The 20,688-nt window shown below is 43.9% G+C and overlaps 1 protein-coding gene across 3 annotated transcripts in view; it reads right to left on the reverse strand.

Moving 5' to 3' along the window:
- LOC126184903 (serine/arginine repetitive matrix protein 2-like) overlaps positions 1–20,688 on the reverse strand; it is a 166,415-nt gene that overhangs the window by 108,879 nt on the left and 36,848 nt on the right. For all 3 annotated transcript variants that reach the window (XM_049927553.1, XM_049927554.1, XM_049927552.1), the window contains exon 2: positions 20,456–20,626. In XM_049927553.1, coding sequence (XP_049783510.1) covers positions 20,456–20,626 — 171 coding nt within the window. The remainder of the gene's footprint in view (positions 1–20,455; positions 20,627–20,688) is intronic.

Genomic DNA, 20,688 nt, shown 5'->3' on the forward strand with positions numbered 1-20,688 from the left:
ATGGTATAAGTTTGAACTTTTATAGTTCACTGGTAATCATTAAGGCATTGTAGTAATACTTGTTATATACGTCAATGCTCTAACAATAATCAGATGACTTTTACACATGTGCAATCTTCAGAAATACATATTTGCTCCATTAAACAAATTTTGTGATAAAACATGAACAGTACACTTCACAGAAAATAATTTTTTCTGTTGTTAGACCACTGAACAACTCACACATCATCTTTGTTCTCACCTGTTGGCATTGTCTTTTTCACTTATTTGGACAAATTTATGCTTTAGTGTTGGGAGATTTGGATATTTTTGCTGACACTGCTTTACTCTCAATATGTAACATCTAGAGGATGACCTACTACTTGAATCTGAATGGCTGTTGTATGAATGTGGTTGCAGAACAGTTCACTGACAACAGTTCTGTTCCATACCACTTCAAAGGCTGCTTTGAGATGACACATTATAGTTTTCTTCAAAAGTGTCAAATAACTGGACACCTGCCCCTTAATTAACATGACTAGAAGCATTGGCATCTGACTTCACCCTTCTCGCAACCCGTTCCTTATACCTGCAGTCTCTAACACTTTCACACTATAATTCCTATGGAATTTTGTTTACCTGCCACTTATACTTTTGTAAGGTTTTATTATAATAATAATAATAATTATTATTATTATTATTATTATTACTTCATCCTTCTGTAATGTTTCCTGTTTCTGCTATGTATACCAAACAAATAAGTGTTCTTTGAGAAGTGAAGTTGCGAGATGAGTCACATGTTTTTCGGAGTACAGTTATATCTACATTGAGTGGACTGATCATGATCATTAACATTCTAATTGGTTTTCATGATGGCATTTCTTTGTAATGAAGCAAACTGCTTACTATGGTTTGCAAATTATGGTTAGAAGGGCTAATCATAGTTCAGTAAATATTTTTTATTTACTTGTCTTGATCACAGTTTTTTGTAAAAGATTACCATTTTTGGTTATGCAATAGTTGGTCTTCAGACTGTACAGGAAGTAAAAGAAGAAAGCATTACCCTCTTACAACATTAAGTAGTTAAAATCCAAAATTGTAATTATAATATAAATATGATATGATATAACTCTCATCCTACTGCAATGTAACAAGTCATTAACATGGAAAACTAACACAAGTTTCCATTCATGCATCAAGCAGTATATATCGAATGCAGATGCCATACTAGAGGTCACTGATGCATCCACAATGTACAGATAATTGTACAAATTAATTAAAAGAAGGTTTATTTTGATGTGCAGTTCTTAAAAATATGCTCAGTTGTATGTAAGTAAGAAACAAAAAAACTTTCATTTAACCATATTAAAAAATCTATTACTTTTCTGACAGTTCACAGCAGATCAGAATTTAGCAAATTATTCAAAACATAAATTTGACTAAAAAAATCATTTTAAAATTTGGTATGTTGTGATGACTTTAAAATTAGTATTTATAATGAAAGAAAACAGAACAACCTTCAAGGAAATGTGTATTAGTCTGTTTCACATAATCCAGTTTGTATTGTGGATAAGAAAACATGAAAAAATTTAAAATGGAAAGCAGACTGAGTGTGAAGTGACAGAAAAGGGTAAATTACAGCAACATTTCCAAAAAATAAATGATATATAACATATTTTGTACTGGGAAGGTAGCGAAATATAGCGGCCGTTGCAGGATGGTGCAAGTTACTTCCATGTTAGTTTATCTTGGCTACAGTTCTTGTTGTGCTGTTCAATGTAGCAGACATTTTTGAAGGGAGCAGTGTGCTGCCCCATTTGATGTGCATCCACACAGAGTTGTAGGTGACAACAGCACTGTTGACCTCTGCAAGCCTTCTAATGCACACAATGACACTTCACACTATGAACTCAAATGTCAGGAAATAAGTTCTTCAAAGATTTTGAAGTAAAAGTGTTGGTTGAAGTCATTTTCCTCATGAGGACATGATCAGGATGCTGTCTCTTACTGCCAAAAATTTCAAGTTCCTCCAAAATCCTAAAGTATCTACCTTTAGGATGGTGTGCAAAATTTTCAGATTATGAACTATATACATTATTCTAAGTTTTTGATTTTTTAAGTGATCATCAAAAGCTATTTTATTGCAGCTATACACTGAGGTGACAGAAGTCATGGGATAGCAATATGCACATAAATTATAAATGGAAGTAGAATCATGTACACAAAGTATAAAAGGGACAGGGCATTGGCGGAGGTGTCATTTGCACTCAGATGATTGATGTGAAAAGGTTTCCTACACGATTAGGGCTGCATGACTGGAATTACAGACTTTGAATGCTGAATGGTAGTTGGAGCGAGATGCATGAGACATTCTATCTTGGAACTCGTCATGGAATTCAATACTCTGAGATCCACAGTGTTGACACAGTGTACCGATACTACCAAATTTTCTCTCATCACAGACAACACAGTGGCCAACAGGCTTCACATAATGAATGAGTAAGAGCAGCAGTATTTGCATAGAGTTGTCAGTGCTAATAGACAATCGGCACTGCATGAAATAACTGCAGAAATCAACGTGGGATGTATAATGAGCATATCTGCTAGGACAGTGTGGCAAAATTTGGCATTAATGGGCTATGGCAGCAGCTGACCAATGGGTGTGCCTTTGATAACAGCACGACATCACCTGCAGTGCCTTTCCTGGACTTGTGGCCATATCAGTTGGACACCAGATGACTGGAAAATTGCGCCCGGGTCAGATGAGTCCCAATTTCAGTTGGAAAGAGCTGATAAAGGGTTCGAGTGTGGTGCAGACCCCATGAAGCCATGAACCCAAGTTCTCAACAAGGCACTATGCAAGCTGGTGATGGCTCCATAATGGTATGGACTGTGTTTACACAGAATGGACTGGCTCATCTGGTCCAACTGAACAAGTTACTGACTGGAAAAGGTTATGTTTGGCTATTTGGAGACCATTTGCAGCCTTTCATGGACTACATGTTTCTAAACATATCACTGGGCCATAACTGTTCACAATTGGTTTGAAGAACAGTCTGGACAATTTCAGCGAATGATTTGGCCATCCAGATCACAGGACATGAAACCCATCAAACATTTATGGGACATAATCAAGACGTCAGTTCACATACATAATCCTGCAATGGCAACACTTTCGCAATAATGGACAGCTATAGAAGCAGCATGGCTCAATATTTCTGCAGGAGTCTTCCAATGACTTGTTGAGTCCATGCCATGTCGAGCTGTCGCATTACACTGGGAAAAAGGAGGTCTGACATGATATTCTGTGGTATTCCATGACTTTTGTGACCTCAGTGTACACACGCTCTTTAAATCTTGTTGGGCTTCCTAACAACATTTTGCAACTGTGTCTTCACCATAAAATTGGCTAGAAGCACAGTTAATTTTATAATTTGGGCATTTATAAAATCACATGCGATGATTGTAATTGCTTTTATGTTGGGCAGACGGGACGTACTTTCGAAACAAGATTTAAAGAGCAATTATATACCTGCAATAAAACAGAATTAGGTGATCACTAAAAACAGAATAACATACATAGCACATAATTCGAAAATTTTACAGACTATTCTTAAAAGTAGAAACCATTACATTTTGGGGGAGTTCAAAATTTTTGGCAATAAGAGACAGCAACCTGATCATGTCCTTAATGAGTGAAGTGATTTTAATGAAAACTTTTATTTCAAAATCTTTGATGAACTATTTCCTGACATTTGAATTCATAATGTGAAGTGCTGTCATATGCTGTCAAAGGCTTGCAGATGTTAACAGTACTGCCATCACCTACAGCTCTGCATCAACACACAGTGCAAGAATGTCCATTACGTTGAACAGCACAACAAGAACAGTAGCCAATATACTCATGAGTAGCCTGTGCCATCCAGCAAAGGCTGCTACACTTCACTATCATCCCAATACAAAATACGCAATATATCTTTTATTTTTTGGAAATGTTGCTGTAATTTACTCTTTTCTGTCAGTTCACACCCAACGTGCATTCCATTTTCATTTTTATTACCTATTTTTATAAGCACAATATAAATTAGAATATGTGAAACAGACTAATACACATGCCCTTAAATGTTGTTTCATCTTCTTCCTTTATAACTCCTAATTATAAAGTCAGCATGGCATATTCAAATTTTGCACTTTTTTTATTTTTTGAACAATTTCCTAAATTATGATCAGCTATAAACTTTCCGAAAGCTAATAGATTTTTATACGGTTAATGTGTTTTTGCTTGCTTACATACAGCTGAGAATATTTTTAAGAACTGTACCTCTAAATGAAACTTCTTTTAATTAATTCATACAATTATCTGTATGTTATGGATGCATTAACAATCTCTAGGATGGTGTGGTGTACGTACTGTAAGACCTTTGGTACACACACCATCAGATTATTTGACTTGTCGCTCTAACGAAGTAGGCGAGTGTCAGCAATATGTCTTGTGGTCTTATCGTGGCATGTTTATCTTCTGCCGTTAGGTCAGACGATAGAAATGCCACTTGCACGCTTAGAGTAGCAGATTGACGGTGACCAACTTTAAACAGAACTTGATTAATTTTCACACACATTTATTAGAATAATAAAAATCATAGACATTACGTAACTTGATTCTGGATGCTGTTTACAATTGACAATCTGAAGTCCTTTGATCTTGGTATGTTAATCTTATTCTCACATATCTCTGATACTTGGCAAAGTGTCTATTCATTCATCTTCATGGCTATGTACAGAAATATGATAATCTTATTAGGCGCAGACTGAAACTTGACTATAGACTGGTACAGACAAATGCAGACTGGAACAGACAAATGCAGACTGACTAATCGGAGGTCTGTACACTCATTATAATACCTCACGCGTTCAGGTATCATTGTGCGAGTGTGATCCGCGAAGAGAAAAGGTTCTACGTTAGCAGCAATCTCATTGGCTGTGTGACATATTAATACACGGATCGGCGGAAGCAGAATTTGGTCCGTCTCTAAGACAGCGCCATCTCGTAGTGCAGAGACGGATGAGCGCTGCGCCTGTGCTGTTGTGCTTAGCGGGGCACGCTCTAGTGGGAAAGTTGTGTACGCGCTGACTACGCGGAACTATGTACACAACAGATGGCATTTGCATTCTGTAGTATCGGTTGAAGCATGCATTGCAACTTTCAATTCTGTTAGTTTTACTTGTTTATGGCTTTTTGCAGTGCACCAGAATGAAAGGCATATCATCTTTATATTATAATTTCTGTTTTGGATTTTTATCTCTTAATGCAGTAAACTGTAATGTTTTATTCTATTACTTATTGCCGATTGTGAAGATAGCTATTGCATAGCTGAAACTGGTAATCTGGTACAGACAACTTTGTGATCAAGATAATTAAATAAAAAAGCATATGATCACTCTGCAGATGGTCATTTTATATCTATACTCAGTTGGATAAATATTTATATCAGTTATGTCTTCACGTGCAGGTATTATATCTGCTAAAGAATTCTGGAGAGACATTTCAATAAAATCCACCCCAGCTATATGCATTTGGTAACATTCCCAAACTATTTTATCTGTTTGTTTCATAATATTGCAACTTTCATCAATTTTAATTTAGTCAAAACTTTAAGACTGATTAAAATATAAGCCACACCACTACCTTCTGTAGACAAGCTATTGAGGCCCATTGGTATGTAGCAAAATGTGTGGAATAAGTTTGCACAGGAGTCAGATCTGCATAGCTTAGGTGATGTATTTCCTATAAAATATAGGAGTTTGGCTCTGTTCCCTGGTATGTCCATTACTATTAATTTACTATTAGGGAGCAGCAATTTACAAACATACGTTTCCACATTTTGGTCTAAGCAAAAACATACTGATCTTCGAACATTATTTAAAGTAATTACCCCTTTCTTCCATATTTCACATTGACAAAGGTGACAAATATTCAGGAGTACGGTTCAAATAAGCATGCAATAATTCTAATTTAGGTTTTCCACATTTCCCTAAATCACAAATGCCAGTCTGGTTTCTAAAAGGCTACAACTGGTTTCCTGCTTCATCCTTGTTCTGTTCAAACAGTTTCCATCTTTAATTACATCTACATTAGTAGGATGTTTGACCCTAAACTTCTGACTCTACTTTCACATTTCTCCTAAGGAAATATGCTGCTATTACATAGTTCTCTTCACAGTAAAAATTCACTATCACAAAACTTCTGAACAAATATTTGCAGAGAAGTGTTGTGACAGCAAATGTTTGCAGTGATGTTATTGTGGGACAGTTCTCATGCACTAACGGAAAGAGAAGATTGCTATTCAAAACACCATAAAATCATTCAGATGAACATTAACCTGGATGAGGTTTTAAGTCTCAAAAAACATTGCACAACATCAGAAAATTAAACTGAGAGATTATGTCATACAATCTGTTGCTTTTATAGCGTTACCTACATCTGGTATCTGGTTCAGCAGAAGCTGAATGCCGACTGGAGGCAATGGATCTAGATGGCCATTAGAGGGTACAGTCTTACCACAGCGCTGCACTCACAGTGTTAGGCCCCACTCATCCCGCCATGTGAATATGCTGGCCAGTAGCATTCCTCATGGGTGATGAAAATATGGCTGCCCAGCAAAATGTCAGTGAGTTCTGTACTCATGTCTGATATTATTGGTTACTATCATTGTTATACTACAGACTACTGGATAACAACCTCAGTTGGTACTTGGTCTTTTTATCTGGTCACCATTCAGATTGTCTCTCTCTTTGCTCTTGGTCTGTTGACATTGTTGTGACGAAGATTTCCACTTTACACTTCATTGTTTACATAGGTTGCTTTGATATTGTCCTTGTTTGTGTCTCCTGTCTGCCCTAATTAGCTTGGCTGTCATTTGGTGTCATGTTCTCTTCTGCAGGTGGCCCTTCCACCTTGCAGCTTCATGTGTTTCTCTCCTGGATTCTGATGCATGCGTTGATATCCAGCTACTTGTAGATATAACATTGGCAATGAGGAAAAAGGAAGTTGTTTGGCGGCTTGGACACTAAATTGGTTTGCCTGTTGGAGCAATGGCAGCAGCTAATGCAATAGCTGCAGCTTCAGATAGACTTTTTACAAAATTCACTTCTGCTTCAGGCAAACTTCAAGCACACAAGGCCACTTTGTTGCAGTCCTCACATGCCCCTGCAGTCAATGCCCCCATTCTTCCTCCATTGTTTCCACCTCTCGGTGACGATACGGACAACCAGGACACACCTTTGCATTGAATGAAGCAATATTTCATAGCTCTTCAAGTCATGGATGATTCATTGCAGCAATTGTTATTTCTGTCTTGGGCATCACCGGACACATTTCTTTTGTCCGAAAATTGGCACCTAGGTCTAATCTCGTCACACCCTCCTTGCAGGAGATATGCATTCTGTTCAGTTATTATTCACAGAGAAATCATGTAGTTGCCTCCAGGCTTGAGTTTCACCAATAACATAAGCAGCCTGCACAATCATACCGCTCCTGGGTCACTGACATGCAAAGGTGATTTCACTTGCACCAGTGAAGTCTCTGCCTTCATACATGGAGTCCTTGATTTGTCATGTCATGGTTCAGCTGACATCCGATCCTGAGGTCCACACAGCAGTGCTGAAACTGGATAACCCATCATTGGAGGACACCTGGTGCACTGCACACTATTTGAGATCGCGTAGCCTACTAACAAATGACTCATGGAAAACCCACCACACATTCCACCCTCATGTTGCAGCAGCATTGTGATTTATTGCTTTCCTATGTCTCTATGGCATCCAAGCCTATGGTTGCCCTCATCAACAAACACGGGGACCACGCCTGCAGTGTTTTTTGGCTCACTCCCAAGTAGACTGTCCGGATTGCGGGGGGTCCCCACATGCAATTTGGCAAAGATGAGTATATCCTCTCAATGTGTCGAAGTTGTCAACCTGTTCCCATCTCACCCCACAAGTGCAGTAGGGCACCATACACATGCTACATGCACTGCTGTCAGTGGTCCTCCCAGGTGACTCCTTCACACAGAAACTGTTTCTCACACTTTGCACTTTTCACCAGGACATCTATTTCCAAGTGGACACAGAGGCTTTTGTTTCTCCAAGAAACCAGGCAATATGGGAACAGCTGGGCTCACTAGAGTTGTACCCACCCTCACAGCATTTGGTGGCCTATAGGGTGGTTCTACTCCTCTTTGTGGGCAACTCTCAGTCACTGCAACCTACAAAACATTATGCACCTTATCACATTACTTGTGGTCAGCCACCCATCTGCTACCAATATTTTCGATTTGAACACCTTTGCATCATTAGGGTTTTCTATTTCTGAGGAAGTCAAGGTCGTGTCAATCATAGCTCCTTTCCAGGAACTGGATGATCTCTGTACTGCACTTGCATCTCTATTTTAGCTAGGGTGTGCCTCAGACTTTTAGATGCACATCACCCTTGAGCCGGATGCAGTGGCTCACTTTTACTGCACCAGACCAATTCTGGTTACCTTATGTGTTGATGTAAATCAGGAGCTAGATCATCTCCAGGCTGTTGGGGCTACTGAGCCAGTGAAATCTAGTGCATGGGTCACTCCCCTAATTATCATGAGGAAGCCCACAGTTTCTCTCAGACTGCATGAAGATTTCAAGGCTACAATCAATGCTCAATCACAGGCGGAAACATATCCTATCCCCTGGCCAGAAGACCACTTCACCAAATTTGCTAGAGGAGAAGATTGTCCTTAGCGATGCTTACCTCCAGTTATATCTGTATATATACTCCACAAGAGACTGTATGGCGTGTGGCAGAGGGTACCCTCTAACACTAATAGTCATTTCCTTTCCTGTTCCACTCGCAAATAGAGCAAGCGAGGAACAACTGTCTGTATGCCTCTCTACAAGCCCCAATACCTCTTATCTTCATAGCCCTTAAGTGTAATTTAGGTTGGCAGCAATAAAATCATTCTGCAGTCAGTTTCAAATGCTGGTTCTCTAAATTTTCTTATTAGTGGTTCTTGGAAAGAATGTCGCCTTCCCTTCAGGGATTCCCATTTAAGTTCCTAAAGCATCTTCATAGTACCTTTTTTTTTTTTTTTTTGTGGTTTTAGGGCGCACAACTTCAATGGTCATTAGCGCCCTGACTACTCTAAGAATGCACTGCGAGGCACAAGTTGACAACAACAACTAAAAGGGAAAACACGATAAAAGACAGACTGACAGGCATAGGATTAAAAAACAACATCATCAAATGTCCTTAGTGAGGTTTGTCAAATTGATAAAACGAAGAACACGAGCAGCTGCTCGTGGGTCATCCACTAAAATGGCATCGAAAGTATTTGGCAGGTTAAGATTGAGGCGCAGTGTGTTAAGATCTGGACAGGACATTAAAATGTGTCTAACCGTCAGCAAGTGCCCACATGGGCAGAACGGCGCCGGCGCAGCCGTCAGCAGATGGCGATGGCTGAACCGGCAGTGTCCAATTCTTAACCGGGCTAAAACGACCTCCTCCCGCCGAGAAGGGCGTGAGGAGGACGTCCAAGCCACGGGAAGAGGTTTTAAGGCCCGAAGCTTGTTGTCGGTAAGTGCAGCCCAATCGGCATGCCAGAGCGATAAGATGCGCCGACAAATGACCCCGCTAAAATCGGACGAAGGGACACAACAAGAAGCTGTCCGAGGCTGAAGGACCGCAGTCTTGGCCGCGGCATCTGCTGCTTCATTCCCAGGGATACCGACATGGCCAGGCACCCACATAAAGCTAACCGGAGAACCGACGTCCACCAGCTGCTGAAGAGAGCGTTGGATCCGGTGTACGAAAGGGTGAACCGGGTACGGATCACTGAGGCTCTGGATGGCGCTCAGGGAATCTGAGCAGATGACATAAGCAGAATGTCGGTGGCGGCAGATGTAAAGAACAGCCTGGTAGAGGGCAAAGAGCTCAGCTGTGAAGACCGAACAATGGCCATGGAGCCGGTATTTGAAACTTTGTGCCCCGACAATAAAGGAACACCCGACCCCGTCATTGGTCTTAGAGCCATCTGTATAAATGAAAGTCATGTTGATGAACTTCGAACGAAGTTCCAAAAAACGGGAGTGGTAGACCGAACCGGGGGTGACCTCTTTTGGGAGCGAGCTGAGGTCAAGGTGAACGCGGACCTGAGCCTGGAGCCAAGGTGGCGTGCGGCTCTCGCCCACTCGAAAGGTTGCAGGGAGTGAAAAATTAAGGTGTTGAAGGAGGCGATGAAAGCGAACTCCAGGGGGTAGCAGGGCAGAGACATACAACCCGTATTGACGGTCAAGAGTGTCGTCAAAAAAGGAACGATAAGACGGATGGTCGGGCATTGACAGTAGCCGACAGGCATACCGACAAAGCAGTATATCGCGCCGGTAGGTGAGTGGCAATTCGCCAGCGTCAGCATGAAGACTCTCTACGGGACTGGTATAAAATGCTCCGATCGCAAGTCGTAAACCCCGATGTTGTATGGAGTTGAGGCGGCGTAAGATGGATGGCCGTGCAGAGGAGTATACGAAGCTCCCATAATCCAGCTTGGAGCGGACGATCGACCGATATAGACGAAGTAGGACGGTTCGATCCGCTCCCCACGACATACCACTGAGAACACGGAGGACATTTAAAGAACGGGTACAACGGGCGGCCAAATATGACACATGTGGAGACCAGCTAAGTTTCCTATCAAAGGTAAGGCCTAAAAATTTGGTTGTCTCCACGATTGGGAGAGCAACGGGACCGAGTCGTAAGGACGGTGGGAGAAACTCTTTGTAGCGCCAGAAGTTAATACAGACCGTCTTCTCGGCAGAAAAACGGAAGCCATTGGCGACACTCCAGGAGTAAAGACGGTCAAGAGAACGCTGAAGACAGCGCTCCAGGACATGTGTACACTGCGCGCTGCAATAGATGGTAAAATCGTCCACGAAAAGGGAGCCTGATACATCAGCTGGGAGGCAATCCATTATTGGATTGATCGCGATGGCGAAGAGAGCGACGCTCAAAACTGAGCCCTGTGGCACCCCATTCTCCTGGCGAAAGGTGTCGGACAGGACAGAACCCACACGTACCCTGAACTGTCGATCCATTAAAAAGGAACGAATAAAAAGAGGGAGGCGACCGCGAAGGCCCCATGTATGCATGGTGCGGAGAATGCCCGCCCTCCAACAGGTGTCGTAAGCCTTCTCCAAATCAAAGAACACAGCCGCGGTCGGGCGCTTCCGCAAGAAGTTATTCATAATGAAGGTCGACAAGGTAACCAGATGGTCAACAGCAGAGCAGCGCCTACGAAATCCACATTGTACATTGGTAAGTAGGCGTCGAGACTCGAGCAGCCAAACCAATCGAGAGTTAACCATTCGCTCCATCACTTTACAGACACAGCTGGTAAGCGAGATAGGTCGATAACTGGAAGGCAAGTGCTTGTCCTTCCCCGGCTTAGGCATCGGGACAACAATAGACTCGCGCCAGCATGCGGGAACATGTCTCTCAATCCAGATGCGATTGTATGTACGAAGAAGAAAACCTTTACCCGCAGGAGAAAGGTTCTTCAGCATCTGAATATGAATAGAATCAGGCCCTGGAGCAGAGGACCGTGATCGGCCAAGTGCGTTTTCGAGTTCCCGCATGGTGAATGGGGCATTATAACTTTCACAATTCGAGGAGCGGAAGTTAGGTGGCCTAGCCTCCTCTGCCTGTTTGCGGGGGAGGAAGGCAGGGTGGTAATGAGCGGAGCTCAAAACCTCTGCGAAAAAGCGGCCGAAGGCATTGGAGACAGCCTCAGGGGCCACAAGGACGTCATTCGCGACCTTCAAGCCAGAAACTGGTGAGTGGACCTTAGTGCCAGATAGCCGGCGCAGGCTACCCCAGACAACAGAAGAAGGAGTAAAACTGTTGAAGGTGCTTGTGAAAGCAGCCCAGCTGGCTTTCTTGCTGTCTTTGATAATACGACGACACTGAGCACGTAATCGTTTATAATTGATACAATTCGCCACTGTAGGGTGGCATTTAAATGTGCGTAAAGCACGTCGACGAGCACGTAAAGCGTCTCTACATGCTGCGGTCCACCAGGGGACCGGTACGCGACGTGGAGAAGAAGGAGGGTGAGGGATGGAATATTCAGCAGCAGCGAGAATGACTTCCGTGAGGTGTGCGACCTGACGATCGCAGCTTGTGAAGGTTTGATCCTGAAAGGTCGCCCTGGAAGAGAAGAGCCCCCAGTCTGCCTTGGAGATGGTCCAACTAGAGGAGCACGGAGAGGGGGTATGCTGCAGGAGATGGATAACACACGGGAAGTGGTCGCTCGAATATGTATCCGAAAGGGCATACCATTCAAACCGGCGTGCATATAGAGAGGTCTAAATGGGAATAGGTGTGAGATGTGTCCGAAAGAAAAGTAGGGGCGCCAGTATTGAGGCAGACAAGATTGAGCTGGTTGAAAAGGTCTGCTAACAAGGAGCCCCTCGGGCAGGATGCTGGAGAGCCCCAAAGGGGATGGTGGGCATTGAAGTCTCCAGTTAACAAAAATGGTGCAGGTAGCTGAGAAATAAGTTGCATCATGTCTGCCCTGGTAACGGCAGATGACGATGGAGTGTAAACGGTACAAAAGGAAAACGTAAAAGTGGGGAGAGTAATGCGGATGGCAACTGCCTGCAGGCCGGTGTGCAACGTGATGGGATCGTAGTATATATCATCCCGGACCAGCAACATAACCCCTCCATGAGCTGGGATACCTACCACAGGGGGTAGGTCAAAACGCACAGAGGTGTAGTGTGCCAAGGCAATTTGATCGCATGGGCGTAGCTTCGTTTCCTGGAGGGCTACGACGAGCGGACAGTGCAAGCGGAGCAGCAACTTCAAGTCCTCTCGGTTGGAGCGAATGCTGCGAATATTCCAGTGAATAAGTGCCATCGTAAGAAAAGGAAGATGAGAGAAGGGGTCACCTCGAAGGCCGCTTAGGGCCTGGCTTCGAGCGAGCACTGCCGCCGCTATCAGTAGGCGGACAGTCATCGTCCATTGGGTCTATAGGGTCATCGGCCATCTCGGGAGGATGGCCGGGAGGGGGAGCTTCCTCCGCCGGTGAACGGCCAGATGTACGGCTACCAGCGGTGCGGCCAGGCGAAACGGATGACGGCCTGGGGCGGCAACCGCTGGGTGGCGCAGGAGAAGAAATGCGCCGTGGCGGAGAAGGAGAACTGTGCTTCCTATGCACCTTTTTGGAAGGACGTTTGGTGGAAGTACCGGTCGAAGGCTGGGAGGTCGAGGTACGGAGGAAGTCTGCACGGGATGGTTCCTTCTTGAAGGCCCGTGCATCTGACTTCGGGGTCTTCGTCTTAGCAGACGCTGAGGAAGAGGCTGGTGTCTGTGGGGTGATGGGAGGAAGAGGAGACGTCGACCGCGCGATCTTAGCACTGGCCGAACGGACGACCGTGGTGCTGAAGGTCAGATCGCATGTCTGGGTTGCTACCTCCCGGGTAGTCCGAGGAGAGGCGAGGACAGTACTGTATTTCCCTGCTGGGAGCAGCGTGGGCTTCCTACTAGCCAATAGCTTGCGAGCAGCCGAGGTGGACACTTTCTCTTTGACCCGAATTTCTTGGATACAGCGTTCTTCCTTATAGACAGGACAGTCGCGGAAGGATGCGGCATGGTCACCCTGACAGTTCACACAACGAGGAGACGGAGGTGGACAGTCACCCTCATGGGCATCCCTGCCACAAGTGACACATTTAGCCGCATTGGAACAAGACTGTCGAGTGTGATTGAAACGCTGACACTGGTAGAAGCGCGTAGGTGTCGGGACATAGGGGCGAACAGAAATAACCTCGTAGCCCGCCTTGATGCGCGATGGCAGCTTAACACTATCGAAGGTCAAGAAAAGTGTCCGGGTCGGTACAAGGTCATTGTTGACCTTTTTCATGACCCTATGGACAGCCGTCGTGCCCTGCTCAGCGAGGAAAGATTGAAGCTCCTCGTCAGTCAATCCGTCAAGGGAGCTAGTATAGACTACACCACGAGACGAATTCAAAGTTCGGTGGGCCTCCACCCGGACAGGGAACGTGTACAGGAGGGTGGCCCGAAGCAGTTTTTGTGCCTGAAAGGCACTCTCAGTTTCTAGTAATAAGGTGCCGTTACGCAACCTGGTACAAGATTTAACAGATCCGGCTATGGCATCTATGCCCTTCTGAATAACGAAAGGGTTGACAGAGGAAAAATCCTTTCCGTCCTCAGATCGAGAAACTACGAGGAACTGTGGGGCAGGCGGTAGTACTTTTGTCACTGTTGGCTGGTCACGTTTCCGTTTTTGGGTCGAAGTCGAGAGAGATGGAGTAGAATCCATTGCGGAGGAATCCCCCATGATTGCCAGCGTCTCCGATGGCGCGCTCCTTCCTTGTGGGGACCCTCTCAGAGGGCACTCCCGCCTTAGGTGAATGTTTACACCTCAGGTCACACCTCCCGAGAAACAGACGGAGGGACCAATCGGTATGGTCAGAAGGTATCAGCTCAGGCAATCACCCCTCCCCGGGCCTGGCCTTTACCAGGGGGTACGCGCGTGCCTTACATGTCTACCCAGGGCGGGGACTTACGCGTTACCCCGTCACCGGCTACGCGTGCGAACGCGTGGGTCGGCCTTCAGGCACGCACAGGGAGGAAGGAAGAAGAGGAAAAAGAAGAGAGAGAGGGAGAAAGAGGATAGACTGTCTCAAACGCCGAGGCGGAGACCAGAGAAGGCAAGGAGAAGAAGGCAATGAGAAAGCAAGGAGAAGAAGGCAATGAGAAGGCAAGGAGAAGAAGGCAATGAGAAGGCAAGGAGAAAAAGGCAATGAGAAGGCAAGGAGAAAAAGGCAATGAGAAGGCAAGGAGAAAAAGGCAATGAGAAGGCAAGGAGAAAAAGGCAATGAGAAGGCAAGGAGAAAAAGGCAATGAGAAGGCAAGGAGAAGTCAAGGGAAAGAGTAAGGAAGACAGTGAGGTGGAGAAGAGCAAAGAAAGGAACCAACAAAAGGAAGGAAGAGATGAGAAGTGAAAAACCAAAAAGACCACGATTATAGGTCGTGGAACCGTCCGTCTCTGGACGCAGGCGCTAACTACCCCCGTGAGGGGGATGGACTCCTTTTAGTCGCCTCTTACGACAGGCAGGAATACCTCGGGCCTATTCTAATCCCCGGACCCGCAAGGGGGTCATAGTACCTGCATGACGTTTGAACTTACTGGTAACAAACCTAGCAGCCCACCTCTGAACTGCTTCGATGTCTGACTTTAACCTGACCTGGCGCAGATCCCATACATTTGAGCAGTACTCATGAGTGGGCTGTACTCAAATGTTCAAATGTGTGTGAATTCCTAATGGACCAAACTGCTGAGGTCATTGGTCCCTAGAATTACACACTACTTAAACTAACTTGTGCTAAAAACAACACACACACACACACACACACACACACACACACACACACACACACGCCTGAGGGAGGATTCGAAACTCTGGCGGGAGGGGGCCACACAATCCATGACATGGCGCCTCAAACCGTGCAACCATTACGTGCAGCTGGGCTGTGCTATTGTCCTATATGTGGTCTCCTTTACACATTAACCACACTTTCCTAAAATTCTCCAATAAATCGAGGTTCACCATTTGCCTTCCCTATGACAATCCTTACTTGTTTGTTCCATTTCATATCATTTTGCTATGTTACACCTAGATATTCAATTGATGTAACTATGTCAAGCAGCACACTACTAATTCTGTATTTGAACCTTATAGGTTTGTTTTTTCCTACTCATCTGCATGAACTTTCATTTTTCTATATTTAGAGCCGGCTGCCATCCACCACACCAACTACAAATTTGGTCTAAGCTATCTTGTATCCTCCTGCACTCACTCAATGGTACTTTTCCATTCACCACAGCATCATCAGCAGCAGACAGCTGCAGATTGCTGCTCATTCTGCCCACCAGATAATTTCTGTATACAGAAAATAACAGCGGTCCTCTCACACTTCCCAAGTGCACTCCTGATGATACCCTTGTCTCTCATGAACACTCACTGTCGAGGACAATGTACTGGGTTCTGTTACTTAAGAAGTCTTTGAGTCACTCACATGTTTGATAATCTGTTCTGTATGCTTGTACCTTCATTAACAGTCTGCAATGGGGCACAATGTCAAATATCTTTTGGAAAACTAGGAATATAGAATCTGTCTGTCACAAAATATCGTGGGAGAAAAGGGCAAGCTGAGGTTCACAAGAGCAATGCTTTTAAAAACCATGCAGATTTGTTGACAGGAGTTTTTTCCCCCTCAAGGAAATTTGTTATCTTCAAATTGAGAATATGCTCAAGAATTCTGCAGTAAACTAATGTTAAGGATATTGGTCTGTCATTTTGCAAGTGTGTTCTTGTACCTTTCTTATAAATAGGAGTCACCTGTCTTACTTTCCAGTCACTTGGTATCTTGCACTAGACAAGAGAACCGCGATAAATGCAAGCTAAGTAAGTGGCCAGTGCCGTAGAGTACTCTTTGTAAAAGTGAACTGGAACTCCATCCAGACCTGGTGATTTATTTGCTTTCAAATCTTTCAGTTGTTTCTCTACACTAGGGATGTTTCTTACCAGGTCTTCCATGGGGGAGTCTGTGTAATGGTCAAACAATGGTATGTTTGTACAATTCTCCCATGCGAATGATTTCTTAAACACGAAATTTAAAGCTTTGGCTTTCCTTTTGCTATCTTCTACTACCACACCAGACCAGTCAACAGGTGACTTGAGAGAAGCTTTAAACCCACTTATCAATTTTACGTAGGACCAAAATTTTCTCAGGTTCCTGGCAAGATCTTTTGCTAAGATATGATAGCAGTAGCTGTTTATGCTTCACACATTGATCTTTTTACAGAAGCATGAATCTCTACTAACTTTTTCGTGTCATCATTTCCGTGTTCTCTTTTGAACTGAGACTGCAACAGCCTTTGCTTCTTCAGCAGTTTCCAAATTTCACTGTTAAACTGTGGTGGGTCTTTCCCATCCTTAATCCACTTACACGGCACACACTTCTCCAGAGCACAATTAACAATCCATTTAAAGTTTGCCCATTATTCCTCTATGTTCGCCACACTGGAACTAAATGTGGTCAATTCACTGTCTACGGGGATGTTAACAACTGCTTATTTGCTCTTTCTAACAGAAATACTCTCCTAGCCATTTTGATTTATTTATTACCTTTAGTAAACATAGTCACTACAATGACATCATGGCCAGTAACCTCTGTGTCTATAGTGATGCTATTAATAAGGTCAAGCCTGTTTGTAGCTACCAGGTCTAAATTAATTCCACTGCATGTGGGCTATCGAACTAGCCACTCAAGACAGTTTTTGGAAAACTGTGTTCAGAAGTACTTCACAAGACTGACTGACTGTACCACCTGCAATGAATTCACAGATGTCACTATCTATACTCGGTAAGTTACCACATGCTAATACTGCATAAATTGGGTATTCCTGTGCTACTGACCATAGATTATCTTTGAATGACTCTAAAACTGCCACAGCAGGATCGTGTGGCCATTAAAAACATCCAACATTTAGATGAGGAATCACAGAACATTGTTGTCATTAATATGCCTTTTGGTTTGTGGCAAGTACAAGCAGCTCCCATTTGGAATAGCCTCGACCTGCACAATTTTCTGAAGGTTTCTGGAACAGATGACATAGCATATTCTGGCTTGAGTGAATTACTTGGATGGTCTCATTTTCACAGGACGCTATATCTGCAAAATCTCTGTATACTTTTTACAACCCTGTCAGATGTAGGCTTGCATTGTAATTTAGAGAAGTCTAGGTCTTTTCAGTCAGAAGTGGAGTAAGTGGGGCACTGGCTCACAATAAAGACCAACTGATTGGAATGTCACTGCAACAGTCTCCTTACCCCACCTGACAAACTTACCTGAATTGCAGATTTTGTGGGTAAAATCAACGATTATTCCATGTTCTTGCCCCACACAACTCACAATGCACAATTCCTCAATCAGTTGCATAAAAGGTGTGTGCTTTACAACTGGACCCCTGCCTGTGACTGGGCTTTTACACAATTGAAAATTATGTTTAAATCTGCCCCTTGCCTCACACCACTCTCTCCCGCTCACCCATTGGTTGTTGCAATCTATGCATCCATGTATAGCATCAGTGTAGTCTTCACACACAGGAATGGGGATGGCTGGGAGCCGCTCAGTTAGTAGCATATGCGTCAAAGATACTGACCATTGCACAGTGAAACTATTACCAGATTGAATAGGGGGCATTGGCAATAGTGTTAATTGACAAAGAAAGTTCATTTTCTTCTTTTTGGGCCACAGTTCTCCCTAATTACATATCACAAGCCATAGGTGGCATTATTTGATCCACATTTCAGTCTCATGGAGCATAGCCCAATGCCTCCAGTGCTGGGAATTATTCCTGATTGTATGCAATTATACCATACAGTACAAGTCCACAGCACTACATTCCAATGCCAACACATTGTCAAATCTACCCACTGGCCCTGGCCCTGATTTTGACTATTAAGGTCCTCTGCTTCGACATCAATACTGACCAGCAACATACATTGGACGGTTTCCCTATTATGGCCGCTCATGGCACCGCTGCCATGCTCCAGGACCACACCTTGCACTTTGCCCTCTACTGCGTGACCCATGGCTGGCCAACTAACTTCACCCACCAGTTGTCAAATGATTTCAGCTCCCGGAAACATATTTCTCACAGACTCTCGGTTGTCGATGATGTCATTCTTTTGGATACTGAGACAGACATGCATCAGTTGGTCATCCCAGCAGACTTGTGAAAACAGGTTGCTGTACTGGGAACACTGAAGGATGTCTCACATGAAGGTGCTGGCTGGAAATCGACAGCAACATTGAAGCAATGGTCCAGGGCTGAAGATTAATAAGGCTGCTCTTTCAGAATGGTTGCTCAAAGTACCCATATGTTGTACGTGTGGCATCCACCATGACTAATGCCAGCCTCACCTTACCATCTTCGTTCAGGTTTTGGGCATCAAAGTGTTGCCTCACACGGTTTCCAATGATGGGCCTCTATTCACGGCATCTGCCTTCAAAGATTTCTGCATGGAGTTACTATGTCTACTCTCACCACGTTTTTAACACTTATCGAAGCATGCCGATTAACAATCATAGCCACACCAAGTTCCTCCACAAGCTACAACCATGGATCCTGCTATATCTTCAGAGCCCAGTGACTGCCCCAGTGATGTGCACCTGGCACAGCTGTGTGGGCCCAATCCTGTGGGAGAGTACTGAGCCTTGGACACCAGAAATGGTGGTGGACACCCATTGGGAGCATGTTACATCAGTCCAAACACAGAAGAGGCTCAAGTGAGGCCAATACAACCAGTTCCAACATCAAATGCATGCATTGCACCTGCCACCACCTCTTCCACCACTGTCTGGCAACAATGTTGCCTCATGGCCAGCATTTGTGGCAGCAGTCTATGACTCTTGCACCAACAATCATTTCCACATCCACTCACTGGTGGAACCCTATGGCATGCTCATTGGTAGCAATGTCCTAATAGATGCTGCTAAAATTCCTCCCTGCACACAGCCATCAGCCAAAGGGACCGGGCCTTCCCCTGCCTCCATTCCACCCCCACAGCACAGTCCAGGGCATTTCCGCCCGTACGTACCTTTTTTGGAGGGGAAGGAAATGGAAGGTCTGGTATCCAGTTCTGTTGAAACTGAATGTCTGCTGGAGGTAACGGACCTAGATGGCCAATAGAGGGCACAGTCTAGTCGTGGTGCTATGCTCATAGCATGAGAGCACTACTAATCTCACATGAATACACTTGCCAATAGTGTCCCCCGACGCCGATATAAATACGGCTACCCGGCAAATTGTCAATCAGTTCTGTACTCAGATCTGGTATTGCTGTGGTATTATTGTTGCTATAATGACCTTGCTCGGCACCTGGTCTTCCTCTTTGGTTGCAATTCGGACTGTCTCCGTCTTTGATCCTGGCCTGTTGACATTGTTGTGGTAAAGATTGCCACTTTCCATTTCATTGTTTACATAGGGTGCTTTGGTCTTGGCCTTGTCAATTGCTGGCGATAAGAGGGAGATTTCTATATGCTGCAATTAAATGTTCAGTCATTTTCAAAATTACATAAAATGTCTAAGAAATAGCTACATTAGATTTTTGACAAGTACTCTTCCAGAAAAAAGTAATTACTTACAAACTTGTAGCATTATATAAATGCTCACAACTGCAATCAAACTTAGGTATTTTTTCTATTAAGTTCACAATTGTATAAAAGAGCAAAATACACATATGCAAAAAATGAATTTTGTTAAATAGCCTGTAGACAGTTTGATTTCACATTTTCAGAATCTGCAATGATACTAAGTGATAGAACACTGAATACAAAATCAATATTTCTGATGTACCTTTTTCATTGATTTGCCATTATAGCAGTTAGTTCGAATTCCTTGGCCCTTAAAAATAAACTTCTTATTGACCTTCTTAAACTTCCTGACAACTTTAGGAACTGCTTTTGCAGTCCGCAATGATTTAAGAGCAGCAAGCCGTAGTTTTTCTAAGTCATCTTCATTTTCTTCCTGGAAAGGTAAAGAAAGAGAAGAAGTGCAATTAATTATGAGGCAACAATTAAAATTATGAT

This window comes from Schistocerca cancellata, chromosome 4 (genome assembly GCF_023864275.1).
Source record: "Schistocerca cancellata isolate TAMUIC-IGC-003103 chromosome 4, iqSchCanc2.1, whole genome shotgun sequence".
Lineage (NCBI taxonomy): Eukaryota > Metazoa > Arthropoda > Insecta > Orthoptera > Acrididae > Schistocerca > Schistocerca cancellata.